Source organism: Mangifera indica, chromosome 8 (genome assembly GCF_011075055.1).
Source record: "Mangifera indica cultivar Alphonso chromosome 8, CATAS_Mindica_2.1, whole genome shotgun sequence".
NCBI classification, from domain to species: Eukaryota; Viridiplantae; Streptophyta; class Magnoliopsida; order Sapindales; family Anacardiaceae; genus Mangifera; species Mangifera indica.
The window spans coordinates 11,658,188-11,675,920 of NC_058144.1; the positions used below are offsets into that span (position 1 = coordinate 11,658,188).

The 17,733-nt window shown below is 34.4% G+C and overlaps 2 protein-coding genes across 2 annotated transcripts; one reads left to right on the forward strand and one right to left on the reverse strand.

The window, feature by feature from the left end:
- Positions 1-344: 344 nt before the first annotated feature.
- On the forward strand, positions 345-6,584 carry LOC123223425 (binding partner of ACD11 1-like). Its single transcript, XM_044646592.1, has 5 exons — positions 345-514; positions 2,025-2,128; positions 2,211-2,286; positions 5,654-5,734; positions 5,816-6,584. The coding sequence occupies exons 1-5, from the start codon at positions 509-511 to the stop codon at positions 6,410-6,412; spliced, it is 864 nt and encodes a 287-aa protein (XP_044502527.1). The 5' UTR covers positions 345-508; the 3' UTR covers positions 6,413-6,584.
- A 3,565-nt stretch (positions 6,585-10,149) lies between these two features.
- LOC123223424 (inositol-tetrakisphosphate 1-kinase 1-like) lies at positions 10,150-11,911 on the reverse strand. The gene has a single exon (XM_044646591.1). It carries the CDS (start codon positions 11,675-11,677, stop codon positions 10,622-10,624), a length of 1,056 nt encoding a protein of 351 aa, XP_044502526.1. The 5' UTR covers positions 11,678-11,911; the 3' UTR covers positions 10,150-10,621.
- Between the last annotated feature and the right edge of the window lie 5,822 nt (positions 11,912-17,733).

Here is a 17,733-nt window from a genome sequence, read left to right on the forward strand (position 1 = left end):
TATAAGTTTGGATTTATACTACACCTTAGGTGGGAATGAATCTTTTGGCCTTTACTAAAACTATAAATAAAACAAGGGTAAACATGAAGTTGTATCATTCTAACAGGACTGGCAAAAAATTTACCGTTTGCGTTGGAGTCAAGGATGGGGCCACGCTTGGAAAGTCCCAACGCCCAACTTCTGGCATTGAATTTGACCACAGGGCCATGTGCGCACTGATGATTCAATTCAATTAACTCTTTGACACGTGGTTTTTCTTTTAAACTCGGTTTCCCTTGTCAACAACATAACAGTCAATACTATTCCAAAATCTGCACGTGCAACGACTGCTCCGCCGGCGAGATATAACGCCTCGCACGTGCTCTTCAAAACCCCAACCCCAAGCCGCCTGCCCCTTTATATAAATATCTTCTCTTCACTCTCTATTTCTTATTTGAAGTAGAAAAACGAAACTTCTATTTGGATACGTGTTTAACTCTTATATTCTTCCAAGCTAAGCTTTCGCACCATGTCGGTCAGTTTTTATTTACCTTCTCAGTTTTATTTGATTCGGAGATCTATATATTTTGATAATCAGGTTTAGGTTGAGGTGTTTATCGAATTTGTTTGCTGTGGCATGCTATTTCTCTGTATTTATGTTTTCTTGCTAACAATTTTACTGCATTCATGATGTTGTAAAGTAATACATTGAGCTAATGCTATCGATTCTCTGAGATTTCTGTGGACGATTCCTCCCCTGTGTAGTTCACATTAGTGTAATTAATTGCGGAATACCTCTCAAAATGGCTATTGCTCTTGTTCTGACCTATCAGCTTAATCTTATAGTTAATCTTATCGGCGAGGGCCAATTGTAGATTTTAAGTGCTAGCGCTGCGCCCCTCATTTGCAGTTGTTTGGACCTAACAAAAGACCAATTGGTCAACGTGACTTTGACATCCTATTAAGTGACCTAATGACTTGAAAGCTTGAGCTGATTGGCAAGGGAAGGGTTCGAAAATGATAAAATCAATGAACATAGAAGCAGGCACACTTTTATATCAACACACTGGTATCTGAAAGCTCGCTCATGGAAACGAGCTGGCAAAACCAATATTTGGTGACTAGCTAATTGATACTTGTAAATGACAAAATTAGTTAATTTATGTATCCTCTGTGGTCTTTTAATAGTTTAGTCTTTATATTTTCTTGAACCTTGCAGTGCTGCCTCACTCTTCAAGACTAAATTAATTAAAATTTCCAAATGCAGTCCTTTCATGATTTTGGAAAGTTGAAAAACTAAACTATTGTTCCGTTGTGATCCCTAAGTGTTTGGTGTGGTGTTTTGTTCAGGATACAAAAGCAAAAGAAAAAGAATTTCTGAAATTCCTATCTTTCTGATGAAAAAGATTGATTCTAACATTTTTTTCAAAATTAGTTCCAAATGTTTGTAAAAGTTCTATGCTCGATTTCACATTGAAGGCATGTGGCTCATTTGCAATACTCATCTTCACTTGCTTTAATATCCTAAACGACAAATGACAACATTTATGGAAAAAAGAAAAACATTATTATATTACTGTTTTGTAGCTTTCTATTAGTTGTAATTGCTAATATTTTTTGACGCTCAATCCCTTTCATCTACATCTAGTGATTTGTCTATATACATTTGCATCATTCTCATCTTCACTCTATTTATCACTTTTTTGTCAATAGTTATAATTTTTAGGGTCATATATTCTGATTAAATGGCCTGGTTTGCTCTTGGTTTTGGATAAGTGAAGGATGATCCAGGTTTTGTTAGATCATCTCATGCTATGTTATTGATGCTTATGATTACACTTTTCTATTATCTACTTTGACGTGATATATATACGCATTATTCTCTCCATCTTTGCTTGCAACTTACTGATTTTAGTAAATCTTTAATATTTCTTAATAGAAATCTGTTATCATTCCAAACTTATGACCTCTGGACATCTTTGATAGTACTTGCAATCATTATGTTTCCTGTAAATTTTTTAGAACTGATGTTTGTTCTCTAGCAGGTTAAAACTGTCAAAGTCAGCAATGTTTCTCTGGGAGCAACTGAGAGAGACATCAAGGAATTTTTTTCATTTTCTGGTGACATTGAATATGTTGAAATGCGGAGGTTATTTCCTTGTTTAATTTCATTATTCCTCTTTTACCATTCTTTGCTTTATGAATATAAAGGTTATTATACACTCCTGCAGTGACACTGAACGATCTCAAATCGCATATGTAACCTTCAAAGATTCACAAGGAGCTGAAACAGCAGCTCTCCTTTCGGTAATATCAGCTCTCAGTATTTATTACATTGATTTCCTCATGTTCATCTATGGCACACATGTCGTTATCTGATTGGATATATTAGTGCTTCAACACATTTTGTTTTGGAATTTAAATGGATATTGTATATATATCACAGTGTCCCTCAAAGTATGATAAGACAGTCTGCAATATTAAGCAACCTGTAGCAGTCTTTTTTTCTTGTCTTCTTGATAAGATATGCAAACTTGAACAACTCTAGAGCTTGCTAAAATACTAATTGTTTCAACCAATAATTATTAGTATGTTTATACCTATAATTCCTGCTTCATAAATTATTCATGTTGGCAATTTTCGATCAAAGTTGAAATTTTGCAGTGATTGGAATATGACTTCCTCCACTCCTTGTGAAAGGAGATTAATTTCACTTGGACTGATTTGATGTGTAACCTCTTAATTATAAGAAGCTTTCTTATAGCTGGAGCTAAGTGCCTAAGTGTTCTAAGGCAAAAAACTTACTGGATTTTATGAATGAATATGTTAGGAACCCAGCTCTTATTCTACTTAAACACAAAATTAAAACATAGAAAACATAATAAACTAAATTATTTCATTAACCAAAACATTACAATGATAAACCGAACAATTCGAGAAGTTCGGAGCCTCCCATTTTTCGAACGTTCGAGGCGCCGGAGACCTCCCTAAATCAGCCAAGAATGGCTGCCCTCAAACAAAACCCTAATATATATTTTTTTTTTCTTTTGAAACCTAACACATATATTTATAATAGAAATTAACCATTGGATTGAGGATAAATGTTGCGATCCTAACATTTCCCTCCCCTTCAAAACCATCTTGTCCTCAAGATGGTAATTTATAAAATGATTTTTTTTTAAATTTTTTTCTAAACGGTGCCAGATCTTTCTTTTTCTCTTCTCAAAAAGGTTTTTGTCTTCTCTTTTGTTGCGTTTACTCTTCCCAATAAAGTTCTACGTTTTCTTTTTGCTTTCCCAACAAGTCACAACCACATCTCTCATTCTCCTTTTTCAACAAACCAAACGCCCTACCCTCCACATTTTTTATATTTTTTTCTCACTCTCCTTGTCTTTTTCTTTTCTTCCTTCTTCTCCTTCATCCTTCTTTCTTCTTCCTTTTGCTTTCTCTGCGTCCTCCTTTCTGCCTATGTAAATTTTTTTTTTTAATTTTTTTAGACTCTTGCCAACATTCAATTTTCATCCTCCTTCTCCCTCTGTTTTTGTTTTCTTCTTCTTCTCTCTTTTTTTTGGGCACTTTTTCAGCATGTAGCCACCGACTCATTTCTCCCATTCTTCTTCAAGTCAGCCTCCTTCGTAAACATTTTTCGACGACTTTTTACTTTTCTGACCATCATCTATCTTTCCCGCTGGATCGAATGCTCTGATACCATTTGTTAGGAACCCAGTTCTTTTCAACCAAAACACAAAAAAACATAATAAATTAAACTATTTTATTAACCAAAACATTGCAATGATAAGCCGAACATTTCAAAGAGTTTGGGACTTCCCATTTTTCGAACATTCGAGGCGTCGAAGACGTCCCTAAATCAGTCAAGAATGGCTGCCCTCAAACCAAAACCCTAATTTTTTTCTTTTGAAGCCTAACACATATATTTATAATAGAAATTAATCATTGGATTGAGGACAAGTGTCCCAATCCTAACATATTGTCCTCAATCCAACGGTTAATTTCTATTATAAATATATGTGTTAGGTTTCAAAAGAAAAAAAGAAGAAAAATATTAGGGTTTTGGTTTGAGGGGAACCATTATTGGTTGATTTAGGGAGGTCTCTAGCACCTCGAACGGCTAGAAAATGGGAGGTCCCAAACTCTTCGAAATGTTCGGTTTATCATTGTAATGTTTTGGTTAATGAAATAGTTTAGTTTATTATGTTTTTTTGTGTTTTGGTTGAAAAGAGCTGGGTTCCTAACAAATGGTATCAGAACATTCGATCGAACGGGGAAGATAGATGATGGTCAGAAAAGTGAAGAGTCGCCGGAAAATGTTCATAAAGGAGGCTGACTTGAAGAAGAATCATCACATGGAGAAATGAGTCGGTGGCTACATGCTGAAAAAGTGGAAGAAGGAGATGAAAACGGAATGCCGGCAAAAGTCTGAAAAAGATTGGAGAAAGAAAACGTAGAGAAGGAAGAAGAAGAGAAAAAGACAAGGAAAGAGAAAGGAGAGAAAAAAAAATGTGGAGGGCAGGGCGTTTGGTTTATTGGAAAAGGAGAAAGAGAGATGTGGCTGTGACTTGCTGGGAAAGCAAAACTAGAAGGCATAAGCTTTATTGGGAAGAGAAAACGCAGCAAAAGAGAAGGCAAAAGCTTTCTTGGGAAGAGAAAAAGAAAGATCTGGCGTCGTTTGGAAAAAATAAAAATTAAAAAAAAATCAGAAAAGGAAAATTAAAAAAAAATTCATTTTATAAATTACCATTTTGAGGACAAGATGGTTTTGAAGGGGAGGGGAATGTTAGGATTGGGACACTTGTCCTCAATCAAACGGTTAATTTCTATTATAAATATATGTGTTAGGTTTCAAAAGAAAAAAAATATTAGGGTTTTGGTTTGAGGGCAGCCATCTTTGATTGATTTAGGGAGGTCTTCGGCGCCTCGAACGGCCAGAAAATGGGAGGCTTCGAACTCCTCGAATTGTTCGGTTTATCATTGTAATGTTTGGGTTAATGAAATAGTTTAGTTTATTATGTTTTTTGTGTTTGAGTAGAATAAGAGCTGGGTTCCTAACAGAATAATAGCAAAGCATTGGAATCTTTCAAAAATGTTCATCTGTGACTGGAAAAATGATTTGGCTTATCCAAGAAAGTATATATTTGGTGCAGGTCGGTGTAAATTGTTATTCTGATATTTAGGTTTCATTAGAATATGTATTTTGATTGGTATGAAAATTGTGAGGAGAAATTTATGGTAACAAGCATGAAAAAAAATGATCCTAAATTAATTCTTTATTAGAGAAAATTTCCCTTGGAATTCCAGTTGTGTCTCAACTATGTGAAGTGGATGACTTAAGCATGTGGAAGGAGATAATGTTGAATGAATGTGTTTGAGTGGTGCTACTAGGTGGTAGAATTTGATCAAATGGAACTTCTGGAGCAAGTGTTACCATCATACTTGTTCACCAGGTTTACGGAAGTTTTTGGGTGGAAGATTTGTATTAGCCCGTCGACCTACATTTGTTCATTCTGACTCCTGAAAGGCCTGTCACGCCATATTCCGTTACATGCAATTTTGGAGAATCTGAAATGCTATTCTATGAGATATTGGTCAATAAAAATTGCCTTATTTTTTATGCAACTTACGAGCAAGTTATGTAAAAAGTGCATGTTTATTTCAGGGAGCAACAATTGTTGATCTGTCTGTCACCATAACTCCGGATCCAAGTTACGTGCTTCCCCCCGCTGCTTCAGCAGCTCTTGTAAGATTCTTGATCAGAAATTCTAAAATAATTGGTTTGTTATAACATCACTAAATTTATTACTATTCATTTTTTCTGCAGGGAACAGAAAATAAAAATGGTGGTGCTGAATCTGCTTTGCGGAAGACAGAGGATGTGGTCAGTACCATGCTTGCTAAGGGATTTATATTAGGCAAAGATGCTGTCAATAAAGCAAGGACTTTTGATGAGAAGCACCAATTGACCTCAACAGCCTCAGCTAAAGTTTCTTCTTTTGACAAAAAAATTGGGCTCAGTGAGAAGATCAGTGTTAGCACTACTATTGTGGGTGATAAAGTCCGGGAGGTTGATCAGAAGTTCCAGGTTTCAGGAAAAACCAAATCAGCACTTGCAGCTGCTGAGCAAAAAGTCAGTAGTGCTGGGTCTGCCATGATGAAAAACCGCTATGTATTTGCGGGGGCATCGTGGGTGACAGGGGCTTTCAATAAGGTTGCAAAGGCTGCTGGGGATGTTGGCCAGAAGGCAAAAGAGAAAGTGGGAAAGGCTGAAGTAGCTGAAGAAGAACAAAAACAAAAAATGATGGATGATTATGTCCAGATTCACCATTCGGAGCCTCCAAAAGCATGGGTGCAACCGAGTGAGCAGCAGCAGCCGCCTTCCAAGCCAGGACCTCCACCAGCACAAGGTTTGGTCCTCTAATTTGTAAATAGGCTGCAACATTTGGAACTCTTTGATTTACTTTGTTTTGTTATACTGTTATGGAGTGGTGAATGTAGGACAGATTGTTATGATTACATTATAGGGATGTGCTTGCATGAATGTCTTGACTTTTTTATTTTTCAAATATTAATAAATCATGTTATTTGTATAAGCAGACTAATTCTTTTAGTTTTTGAAGAATACATAGTTGATTGGTAAATAATTTTAATTTCAATACAAATAGATTGAATTAATTAACTAAAGGTTATATGTCAAATAGTTTTTTTTAATTTAAGATTTTAAATTTTGTCAGTAAAATTCTAACAAACGATGGTTGATCTCTCGGTCTCCAACGCTTTTTTTTATAACCAATAACGCTTATATTCAATGAAATTCTGACAGAATTTTGAACTTTTATTGTCCAGATGAATCAGCCTTGATAGAATACAAGTTTTACCAAAAAAAAAAAAAGTGTATGCCATTATTCCTTTTTTAACTAAGCCAACCAATCACAATCACATATTCTTGTTTAATGGGCCATGCTTGAATGCACAGGCCCATTTCTGACAGAACTCTGGACTAACATCGGCAGGGGGAATGACGTCTCCCAGAGAACTAGCCTTACAGCGCCAGCCATATGTACAAATTCATTTCTGCTCAAAAGGCCACGTATGGCACAACTACCCATAGAGAAAGATACCATAACTTCAAAATCAATTTGCCAGGAAGTTACCTCCAATTAAATATCAAACCAAAAGCAGAGATTGGATCGTCTACAATACCAGTTCACCAGTTTTATAATACAAACTCATAATTTACCGTGCCATACACTTGATTAATGAACTAATATGAATCCTGGATCTCCTCATAAATACTTCGGATTAAAAATTACTCAAATTAAGCGTAGTCAACCCCATTATCAATCAAGTCTCCTCCATCTTAAAGCAATAACTGTTGTATCAAGGTAAAGAATTACACCAAAACCAGAACTGTTGTATAGGCAAAAAATTTTCTATTCATTTCAGTTCACTTGACGCATGCTACATAATCAAATCAACCACAAAGCAACTATTTGACTGTAAGATAACATTAAACCAACTGATATGCACATTCATGCATTCTTAATGACATCTGTTTTTAACAAGACCATAAACATTAAGATCCTGTACATTCAAATTCTATGACAAGCAAAGAAAGAAGTCCAGATAGCAACCCAGATTTAATCTAAAAAGCAGGTCATAAAATTAGGAGAGAATCAACAAATTTGTTAATGAAAAACTACCTAACTAACTTGACCCATCAATTAATTTGGGCTGGCCAACACGCCAGCTATGCAGGTTAAGGACTGAGCAGCCCTTCTGAAGACGAGACCAGATTAACAAGGAATATCCTCACAAAAGTTTTCTTACTAAACATTTGTGTTTGAAAGGCAGATTTCAGTCTAAAGTTTGTCCAAGTATCACAATCCTATTATCAACATTAAGTTTATAAGACAATTTCTCAAGACACCGAAAAATGAGGACTAAGCCCCATCCCCACCCATGCTAACACAACATCCATGCAACAATGACCATATAACTCCTAATACACAGTAGTGATAGACCATCTCATCAGTAATAATCTTTCATACCTACACATCACACGTATCAGTTAAATATTTCATACAATCAAGATCTCCTATATACATAAAAAACCAATGCAAATTCATAAAAAATTTTGAGTTACCATCTAGAATTCAATTTTCATCACACAAGACTTCCTCAAGAGGAATAAAACAAGTCCAATATTTATTGTTAAAATAACTCGCAACCCAAGCCATTTCTGCACCCAACCATATGCAGAAGGAATTATAATCGTGAGAATAAAATGGCATCAAAATGATCCAAGAGGATGAGAATATATGAGGGAACAAAAGTAATTTGAACATGCTTACGATCAAAGAAGATAAGAATAAATTATCCAAAGTAATTTGAAATTTAAATTAGTTAGTAAGAAATGAAAGAAATTGGCATTGGCCATTTATCCAGAAAGGAAACATGAGTAGAAACGAGGAGCATGAGGGTTAAATAGTAATTCAAGATCCAAGCTGATGAAAATCTTCATAGATGGCATTCCATATATCTCTATTAGGTATTGTTATCAACTGTGATATAAAAAATGGTGATCCATTTAAAAACCTGTGATATCTTGAGAGTATAATGTAGCCTTAACTTTATAAATGAGGGGGAAAAAATAAACTAAAATTAAAGGTAGGCATTGTGTCACAGACTACACAATGACTAAATTCACCTTTCCTCAGACAAAGCAACAACACTACTAGAACAAGTTGACATTACTTCAGTTGCACAGAATCAACTTGAAAACACAACTCTAGTGCAACTTTCCAACAATTCACCAACACTCAGGTAGCATGTATTGGAGTACACCACTCGGATGTCAACATAACGTGGAAAGCACACATGCTCAAAGTATTACACTATCTATAGATAGAAAACAAATAAGCATACTAATGGATAAACACAGAAGCACACATGTAAAGCAGCACTGGTTGTTCGAATCAGTGACAGACATATTAAAAAATGCGAGAACAATGCATACTTTTTCAAACCAAAAGATAGCAAAATGTGTTTAAAATACCACAGTTAATGCAGTTAAACTCCTCAATTAGAAAACAGAACTAGCAGAAGTGCGGTTACTAAACAAAACAGCTCAAATCATGAATTAGACACAGTAAAATGGTTTTACTATTCAATGCCATTATGGCAAGTGTAAAATTCACCACCAATACCTTCTTTATTGTGATCTAAAAGAGAAGATAGATTTCAAATCTGACAGTTAAACTTCAGAAACCCTCAAACATGGGACTCAAGGACATGAAATTCGTGCAATACCCCCTATAAAAGAATAGATGTCAGCTGTTCCCATCTGTTTTGACATAGCATTGGTCTGCAACAAATTTGATTGCACAATCCCTACTGTACATTGGGATCAACCAATAGTCTAACTTTAGTAACCGTTTTTCTGATTTTGGCATTATCAATTAATAATGCATTCAAATGTCAACTTAGAGATTCATCACTAAGGAAAAATAACACATATTTTTCTATCATAAGATCCAAAAAGTTATCGGTATTCTTCTAAAAGTATTCTTGAAAACCATGCAAATCACGCAATGAACCATAGAAACCTTGTGTTATCAAGCATTTATGCAATAGAATAAATGAGATCAATCCAACTGCAGCTTTTGTCCAAGATCAGTGCATGCTAGTACATTGATATGTTCTGTGACATTGGCCAGTACATCCATTTGTATTGCACATTACTAACCATTAACTCTAAAAAAGAAGATTCGCTAAAGCATTCTTTCTGGAATGTAATTACTTTACTAAAACTTCCCCTATAAGGATATAGAAATCTCATATTATTTGCAACAATGGTCAGCCAGGTTAAATTATCACCCTTGAACAAAATCTAACAATATAACTAATACATCAATCATCATTGAAAGGAAAAAAGTGTCAATTAAAATCAAGACAATATAACCCCTCAAGTGAATCAACTAATCTAAAATTAGAATTTCTATTAAATATTTTTGCTTAACAACTCAACTAATAATAAGCTTATTGTATTTTTGTTTTCATAATTCATTTGTGATTATCATTAACATGTTAAGTTGCTAGCTACCACAGCAGATCTACATGAATAAATTCTCAACAATGATCAAATGAGGCAAGAAAGCAAGAAAAAGGAAATGAAATTATCATCAACAGAATGACAAAATCCATTGACTAAAGATGGCAAAGGAATAAAAACTTGAACAAATTAAAGAACAAAACTAGAAAAAGTCTAAAAGCACTTAAGCCTCAGAATACAACTTGGTTTTCCTAAAACTTTTCAAAGTATCTTGAGAAGTACCTATGTCCAGAGTAATGGAGGATCGAATATACATGATCAAACACCAAAACACCATGTATTGTTGTCAGGAGGCTAAAACTACCGCCAAGAACCAACCAAGCTACTTATTCACCACTGTACCAACCAACTAACTGCTACCTAAAAGAGAAATATGCAAGGTGCCCGAGTTCGAAATTCAGCAAAAAGGGTCCAAATTTTTAACACAATTTCAATTAACCCAAATCACCAAACCTATGAACCGGCGAGCCAGACACTGTTCTCAGGTATTTGCTAAATATTTGTCAAGTGGAATTCTCACTGTTCTTTTACTTCCTCCCCTTCATTGCAGCAGGTATCCCTTCCCATCTTGGCCTCTTCTTTGCTAAGAACGTTCCTTACTTTCTGCTCACTTGTTCCTTCAAAAACCACTCTGTCAGTCCTACTGACTACATTCCAAAAGAAATCAGTCAATACCTTCTCATAACAAGGCATTTTGGCATAACCAGGAAAGTAATTAATATCTATGATAAGATAACGATTCCCAATTCTTGTATCTCTAATAACATCAAAATTAAAGAGATTCAATTTCATGGCCTTTCTCAAACCCCTAGCTATATCAGTTATAAAACTCTGAGGAGGCAACTGAGTGTCTTCAAGATGCATCATCTCGTAGTAGTTCTCATCAATTTTCTCATTGGTAGCCAAGTTTGAAACCTGGGAAAACGACAAAGAACCTTCGAGACCCTTCAGTTTCTCTTCGGAGTAGTCAGGTAACGACTTCCTTTTCACACATTTCACGTAATCACCTACAACATAAATCTTGAAAATAACTCCTCCATGATTAACGAATTCTTGAAGAACACTTGGTGGCTTTAACCTATTAAAGCCATCCTGGTTAAAAATCAAAGCCATTTTATGCGATTTTGCACTCCCGTCCGCTACTAAAGGCTTCGCTATAACCGGAAACTTCAACATCTCCCAGGTCTGTCGATCAAAGAGCGTTTCCTTGTCGTAAATTACAATCTGCTTCGGAATCCCGAAGGTTTCAGACTGATTCTCAGTCTTGAGTTCCGAAACAACCTGCAACATCGAAATTCGGTTATGTAACCGTTCAATTGCCCCAGGAGAATCAATGATAACCGCATTAGGGTTCTGAACGTGGAATTGTTGAAGCTGCTTCTTCCAATCTTCACCGTACAATTTGTGTAGCACACAATCGAACGGTCCCTGATCCACTAGCGGACGTTCGGTGTCGATCTTGATTAAATCGATGCCGCGTGATTTCGCAAGGCTAACTAACGAATCTTGAATGAAACTCTTCCGCTTCTTCGGTGCCAAAGCATAGCCTATTCTGAATCTCCGCTCCTCCATTTCAATTTCTTTAAGTTATTCACAAACATTCAGAATTCAATTGAATTCTCTTTAAAAAATGCAAGAGCAGAAACCAGAAGTAATTAATTTCAGAGAGAGACCGATATTAATGCAATTCTCTTCTTATTTTCGAAGAACAAACAGAAAAATTTTGTGGTAAAGTGAATAATGTCTAATGCATGTAGCAGAATAGAGAGAGATATATATAGCTTCGACTAGGGTTAGAGTAGAGAAAGGGCAATGATAAGTTAACCAGGGTTAGCATAAAGGAATTCTTTTGTGTAATATGCAGCATGCTGATTCGCGCTGCACATTCAATGTAACGCGTGCAGATGAAGGAGATAGATGGGGTGTACAGAAATTTAACAGCTGAGATTAGATGGATTCTGGTCAACGTTGATTAATGTTGATTAAGGGGGATGTTTTTGACTGGAGTCTTTTGAGTTAGGTTGAGTTGCGGAAAGATTAATTTTTATGTGACGAAATATTATCTTATAATAGTGAAATTGAATTTTTTTACCACAAGTGGGCCTGATTGTACAACCATATCAACATTTTTGTTCTTGAAACATTTATACCTTAAAATTGTAAACTCCCTAAATTACCTTTATATTCAACCATAGATTTGAATTCGTACAATAAGAACTGTTCACACATGAAAAAACAAAGCAGACGAGACTTTCTTTTTCCTTCACGTGTAAGCAACCTTTTAATGAATTTCAATCACAAAAGGCTACACATATTTGGTGACTCGTGAGGAGATAGCTGACACCAACAAAAATTGTTGTAGCAACGAAGATGACTTGCACTATTGCACCGATGCCAATGCACTTGTCTCTACCCAACGCACTCAACTACGACCAAAAAAGTTGACATTGATCCAGTCATCTCCGTCTAGAAATAAATGCACTTGGATTGCAATGATAGGTCGAGTGAGTATTTCTTTCCATTTTGGATTATGGATTGATGATTCATGCATTTTTGTGTTAGAATTAGGGTTTGGATATATGAAAAGTTTGAAACATTTTTGTTATAAATATTAGTTTAAAACAAATTTATAGGTTTATGGTTGATATTGTTGTGATGTGGTTGATTTTGGATGATTTGAAGAGGGAATGATGTGAAAAGCAGGTAGGCAAGGTCGAGGTGACCTTACCCACACTAGGTGAGGTCGTTATTATGTACTGTTTACCTTGCTTATATTTTGGTGGGATTTAGAGTAATAGTTGTTTTTTGTTTTTTTTTTCAAGAATTTGGAATCAATAGCCAAGAGGCCTACAAGTTCTTGAGGCCTTTGAATTATGGATGTAAATGACATTTCGCATGAAGATGGACATAGTAAGCATCACAAATGATAAACTAACGATGAGCCAATAAGAGATGTTTTAGACTATCTGTTTTGGGCATTACTTGGGATTAGAGCAGACCCAAGTAATGTCGTTCTTATGCAAACTGTATTATTTCGCTTAATTAGCTGCAAGGACCCAATGAGAAAACTTTTGTTCAGATTAAATGGCGTTGATGTTTGTTTTAGCCTTGTAGAGTTTGTTTTGGTGGTTAGTCTCATATTTAAGCATAATACAGAAGTGTCAAACTATGTTGATTTTTTAGAAACACTTTAATTGAAGGAGGAATACTTTTTAGATGTTAAAAGGTCATTAGCTTATTTAGAAAGCAGTTAAAGCACAAATATGGGGAGACAATGATGAGGATGTTGTGAAGTTTGTTATATTGTATTGATCACATGTTGGATTGTTAGGGGCAGACAATAGGAACGTCATCAAAGATCGCTTCTTGTATTTAGGCGATGAGATAAATGCATTCAGTTGCTACCCTTAGTGTTTGGTGTCATTGACTAAGATAGTAACATCTATGCGATAAGGTATACATTTAAGATATAATGAATGTCTATGAAAATACCCACCTTACAAGAGGTTGATCCTTTATGATAACTACCCGATTTTGGGATTCCCAATTACATTCCAAATAAGCATCATGTAATCTATCAAGTTAGATTAGTATATACGATCATAAATACTAACCATAATTGTTGTCAATTAGACAGTATTAAATTTATGAGACAATGGAAAACATATCACCATTTATCTATCTCCAAGTAGATGATCGAGTCCCTTCTATGATTAAGTGGAAGATCGTTGTCTTATCATCGTAGGATGATATGGTAGCAATTTTGGACAATTCTCCAATAAGTGGATCATTCATACCTTTTTGGTTGATTGTTTGATATTACATTTATTTACTTCTAACGAATTTTCATTATGTTCTAAGAGGTTGTTACACTTGTATTGTGTCGAACATAAATTAAGCGAGAGACTAGTGGGAAGAGGGTGGAGTTCAATAAAGTTCTTGTACTATAAGATACTATAGATATTAGACATGACGATATATCATCACTGATGGTTGATCATAATGAGAAAGTTCCTTCATTTCAAGCAGAACAACCTTGATTGTACAAAAGCTATAAATGTTTACATGAGTACATCATGAGCCAAGAGATTTGGTTTTCTTTTGACTTAACACAATGATGTACCTACGACAATGTTGTTTCAAGTCCAAATTCTGATAAATGGTTAGATGTCATGAAATCTAAAATAGACTTTATATACTAAAACCAAGTATATACTCTGGTGGATACACCTAAAGGGATAAAACTCATATGATGTAAATAGGTTTTTTTTTTTAAAAAGCTGATATGGAAGATAACGTCCATACCTATAAAACACGAATGGTTGTCAAAGATTTCACTTATAGATATGACATTGACTATGATGAAATATTTTTGTCAGTCGTTATGCTTAAATCTATTACGATTATGCTTGCTATAGCTACATACTACGACTATAAAATTTTTTAAATGGATGTCAAGATTGCTTTCCTAAATGATAACCTTGTAGAGGATGTCTATATGGCATAATTCGATGATTTTGTTCTTACTAGACAAACAGATAAAATATTTAAGCTAGAAATGTCCATTGACGGACTTAAACAGGCTTTGAAAAGTTGAAATATTCATTTTGATGAAATTGTTTGTAAGTTTAGATTTATAAAAAATGAAGATAAATCATGTGTATATAAGAAGATCAATAAAAGTGTGATTACATTTTTGGCATTGTATATCAATGACATCTTAGTTATTGGAAATGACTTATCGAATTTGCAATCAGTAAAAGCTTGAGTATCTAAGTGTTTCTCCATGAAAGACTTAGGAAAAGCAGTCTACATTGTTGGTATTAAAATTTATCGAGATAAAAAGTGTACACTATTAGATTTAAGTCAAAACACATATATAGACAATGTATTAACTAGATTCAACATGGAAGAATTCAAGAAAAGATTTTTGCCATATCCCATAATGTATATTTTTTGAAAGAGATGTGTCCATATACACAATCTAAGAGAGATAAAATGAGTAAGGATCCTATATACTTCAGCTATATGATCAATCATGTACATCATGCTATGTACAAAGATTGATGTCTCATACATCTTGAACATTTGTAGTAAATATCATTCTGATCCAGGTGAAAAACATTGGATGACTATTAAGAAATCCTTAAGTACATGAGAAGGACTAACAATACATTCTTAGTTTATGAAAGGGAATATGAAATTACTATAAGAACCTACAATGATGTCAGTTTTCAAACTAATCAAGATGATTACAAATTTCAATCAAAGTTTGTGTTTTGTTTGAATGATAGTACAATTAGCTGAAAAAGCTCTAAGCAAAATATAGTAGTTGATTCTACAATAGAGTCTGAGTACATTATCCTTTCAAAAGAGATCGTATGGATCAAGAAATTTATAACTAAACTTAGAGTGGTTCTAAGTATAGCTAAGCTAATTGAGATCTATTGTAACAATAATGGAGCTATTGCTCAAACAAAAGAGTCATAGTCTCATTAGAGGTCCAAGTAGATAGTAAGATGATATCACTTGATATGAGAAATTGTACAACAAAGTGACATACAAATAGCAAGGATTGATATATATAACAATTTGGCTGACTCACTGAAAAAAGTATATGTAGCAGTAGAAGCATGATACACATATAGTTGAGCTTGGTTTTAGATTTACAACCAATTGGTTATAGTGTTAGTAGGGGATTGTTAGGGTAAATGCCCTATAACCAATTGAATTTGGCCTTTGCGAATGTAATTGTATTAATAATAAATACAATATTTATTGTTATTCAATTCATATGTTGTTTATTTATCTGATCGTATAAATAACATGTCTTTAGAATAATAGAACTGTGATAACGGGATAAGATGATTGATCGTGGAAACTTTATGTACACTTTTAGTGGCCATTCTAGAAACGTCTGTAATCTCAACATTACAATGAAAAAGGACATATGTAATGATAATAAGATTATCATACTATTAAGTGACCTCATCAAAAGTGGCGACAGTTCTCACTGTTAAAGTTGTTATAGACAACTTGATGTAACACATAGATGCACATATAGTTATATTCATCAGACTGATCTGACTAGAGGATATTCATATGAATGGTTGCTTTAGTGTTTATAAAATAAATTCTCTAAATACCACTGGTGTATGTGATCATTCGATTAGAGGGACCCAAACCATCTCGTGAAAAGATAGATATAGTTTGACATTATCCAATGTGTTGTCACAATAAAGGTAACTATAAAGGTAGTAATAGACCGTATCATGAGATACATGGAGATTATAGTTTATTAATAAAAGATTCAACTCTTACGCACAAGAGAAGATATCTTACTTGAGAATACTGAATAACATCTATGACTACCTAAATTTGTGATCATAATGGGATGAGATTATAGTCTAATCTATGTCATTCATTGATATGTATCAATTCAAACTGAGGACTTACTGAGATAGACACATTTCTATGTCTCACGCTTAAGAGATATTGGTTGATGAAATGATTGCATTGCATATAACTTAATGTTGTAAAAGCTTAAGAGATATCTGCTGACACTATCGTTCAAGAGGTTATGATGTCTTGCTAGAGGTCAATCTTGGTCTATATATAAATTCAATTTGAATTTAGATATTATCAATTCAATAGAAAACTTATAGCTTACATATATATAGGATTTTATTCATACCTAGATATGAGGATTATTTGGTGATAATTTCAGTGTTTAGGGAACGAAAGAATCAGTTGACTATGTTTTGACCAAGTCAAATTTGGTATGCTTGGTGCCACTTGGCACCATGTAATATAAATAATACATGGCACAACTGACAAAATATTGTCTAGTTGTGTAAGGCATAAAATCATGTCGGGTGCCATAATTTATGTGTCGCCCATGCATGGTTTGAAACATGTTAGTTGTGCATGTTTACATGCCAACTGTGCATGTGTGTTGAAGGTGATAGGTTTGGATGACATTCTTATTGCACTCGAACACCTATACATATAAAAGTGTGTGTCAAAATTATAACTGATATACAACATTTAAAAAAAAAAAAAACTAGTCATAGGTTTCTATTTTCTCTTCTTTTTCTCATGAACACAATAATCCAATAAAGAAGCTCTAACACACTTCTCCTTGGATTGCCTCTTACGTGTTCATGTGTCGTGTGGATACCCAAGCGCTACTTATTGAGGGATGGATAGTTTTCAATTTTAAGCCATATATAGATTTGGAAGAGCCACCAATGTAGGTATAAACATAAAACACTTTATAAGTGTTTTGTATATTCATGATTATATGTTCTAAAACAAGTATCCTTATTAGGGGTTTTTGGGATTTTTTATTTTTAAAATTTTTAATTTCATTGTGTTGTCAGTTATCTGCCCCTTAAAACCCTACATCTTCCTCATGTACAAGCGTTCCCCTATGAACGTCCATCTTTTGTGTCTTCCACCCCCAAGATTCTTATAAGGCCTCCCCTGCAAGACACTCATTTCACAACAATGTTTATAACGATATCTCCGAAGACCTCTGCAATAGCTATTTTTGCATCACGTATCTATGATTAATTGTTAAATGCAACAACTCTTCAACTAGCAAGTAATGATGATGCGAGGAGAGA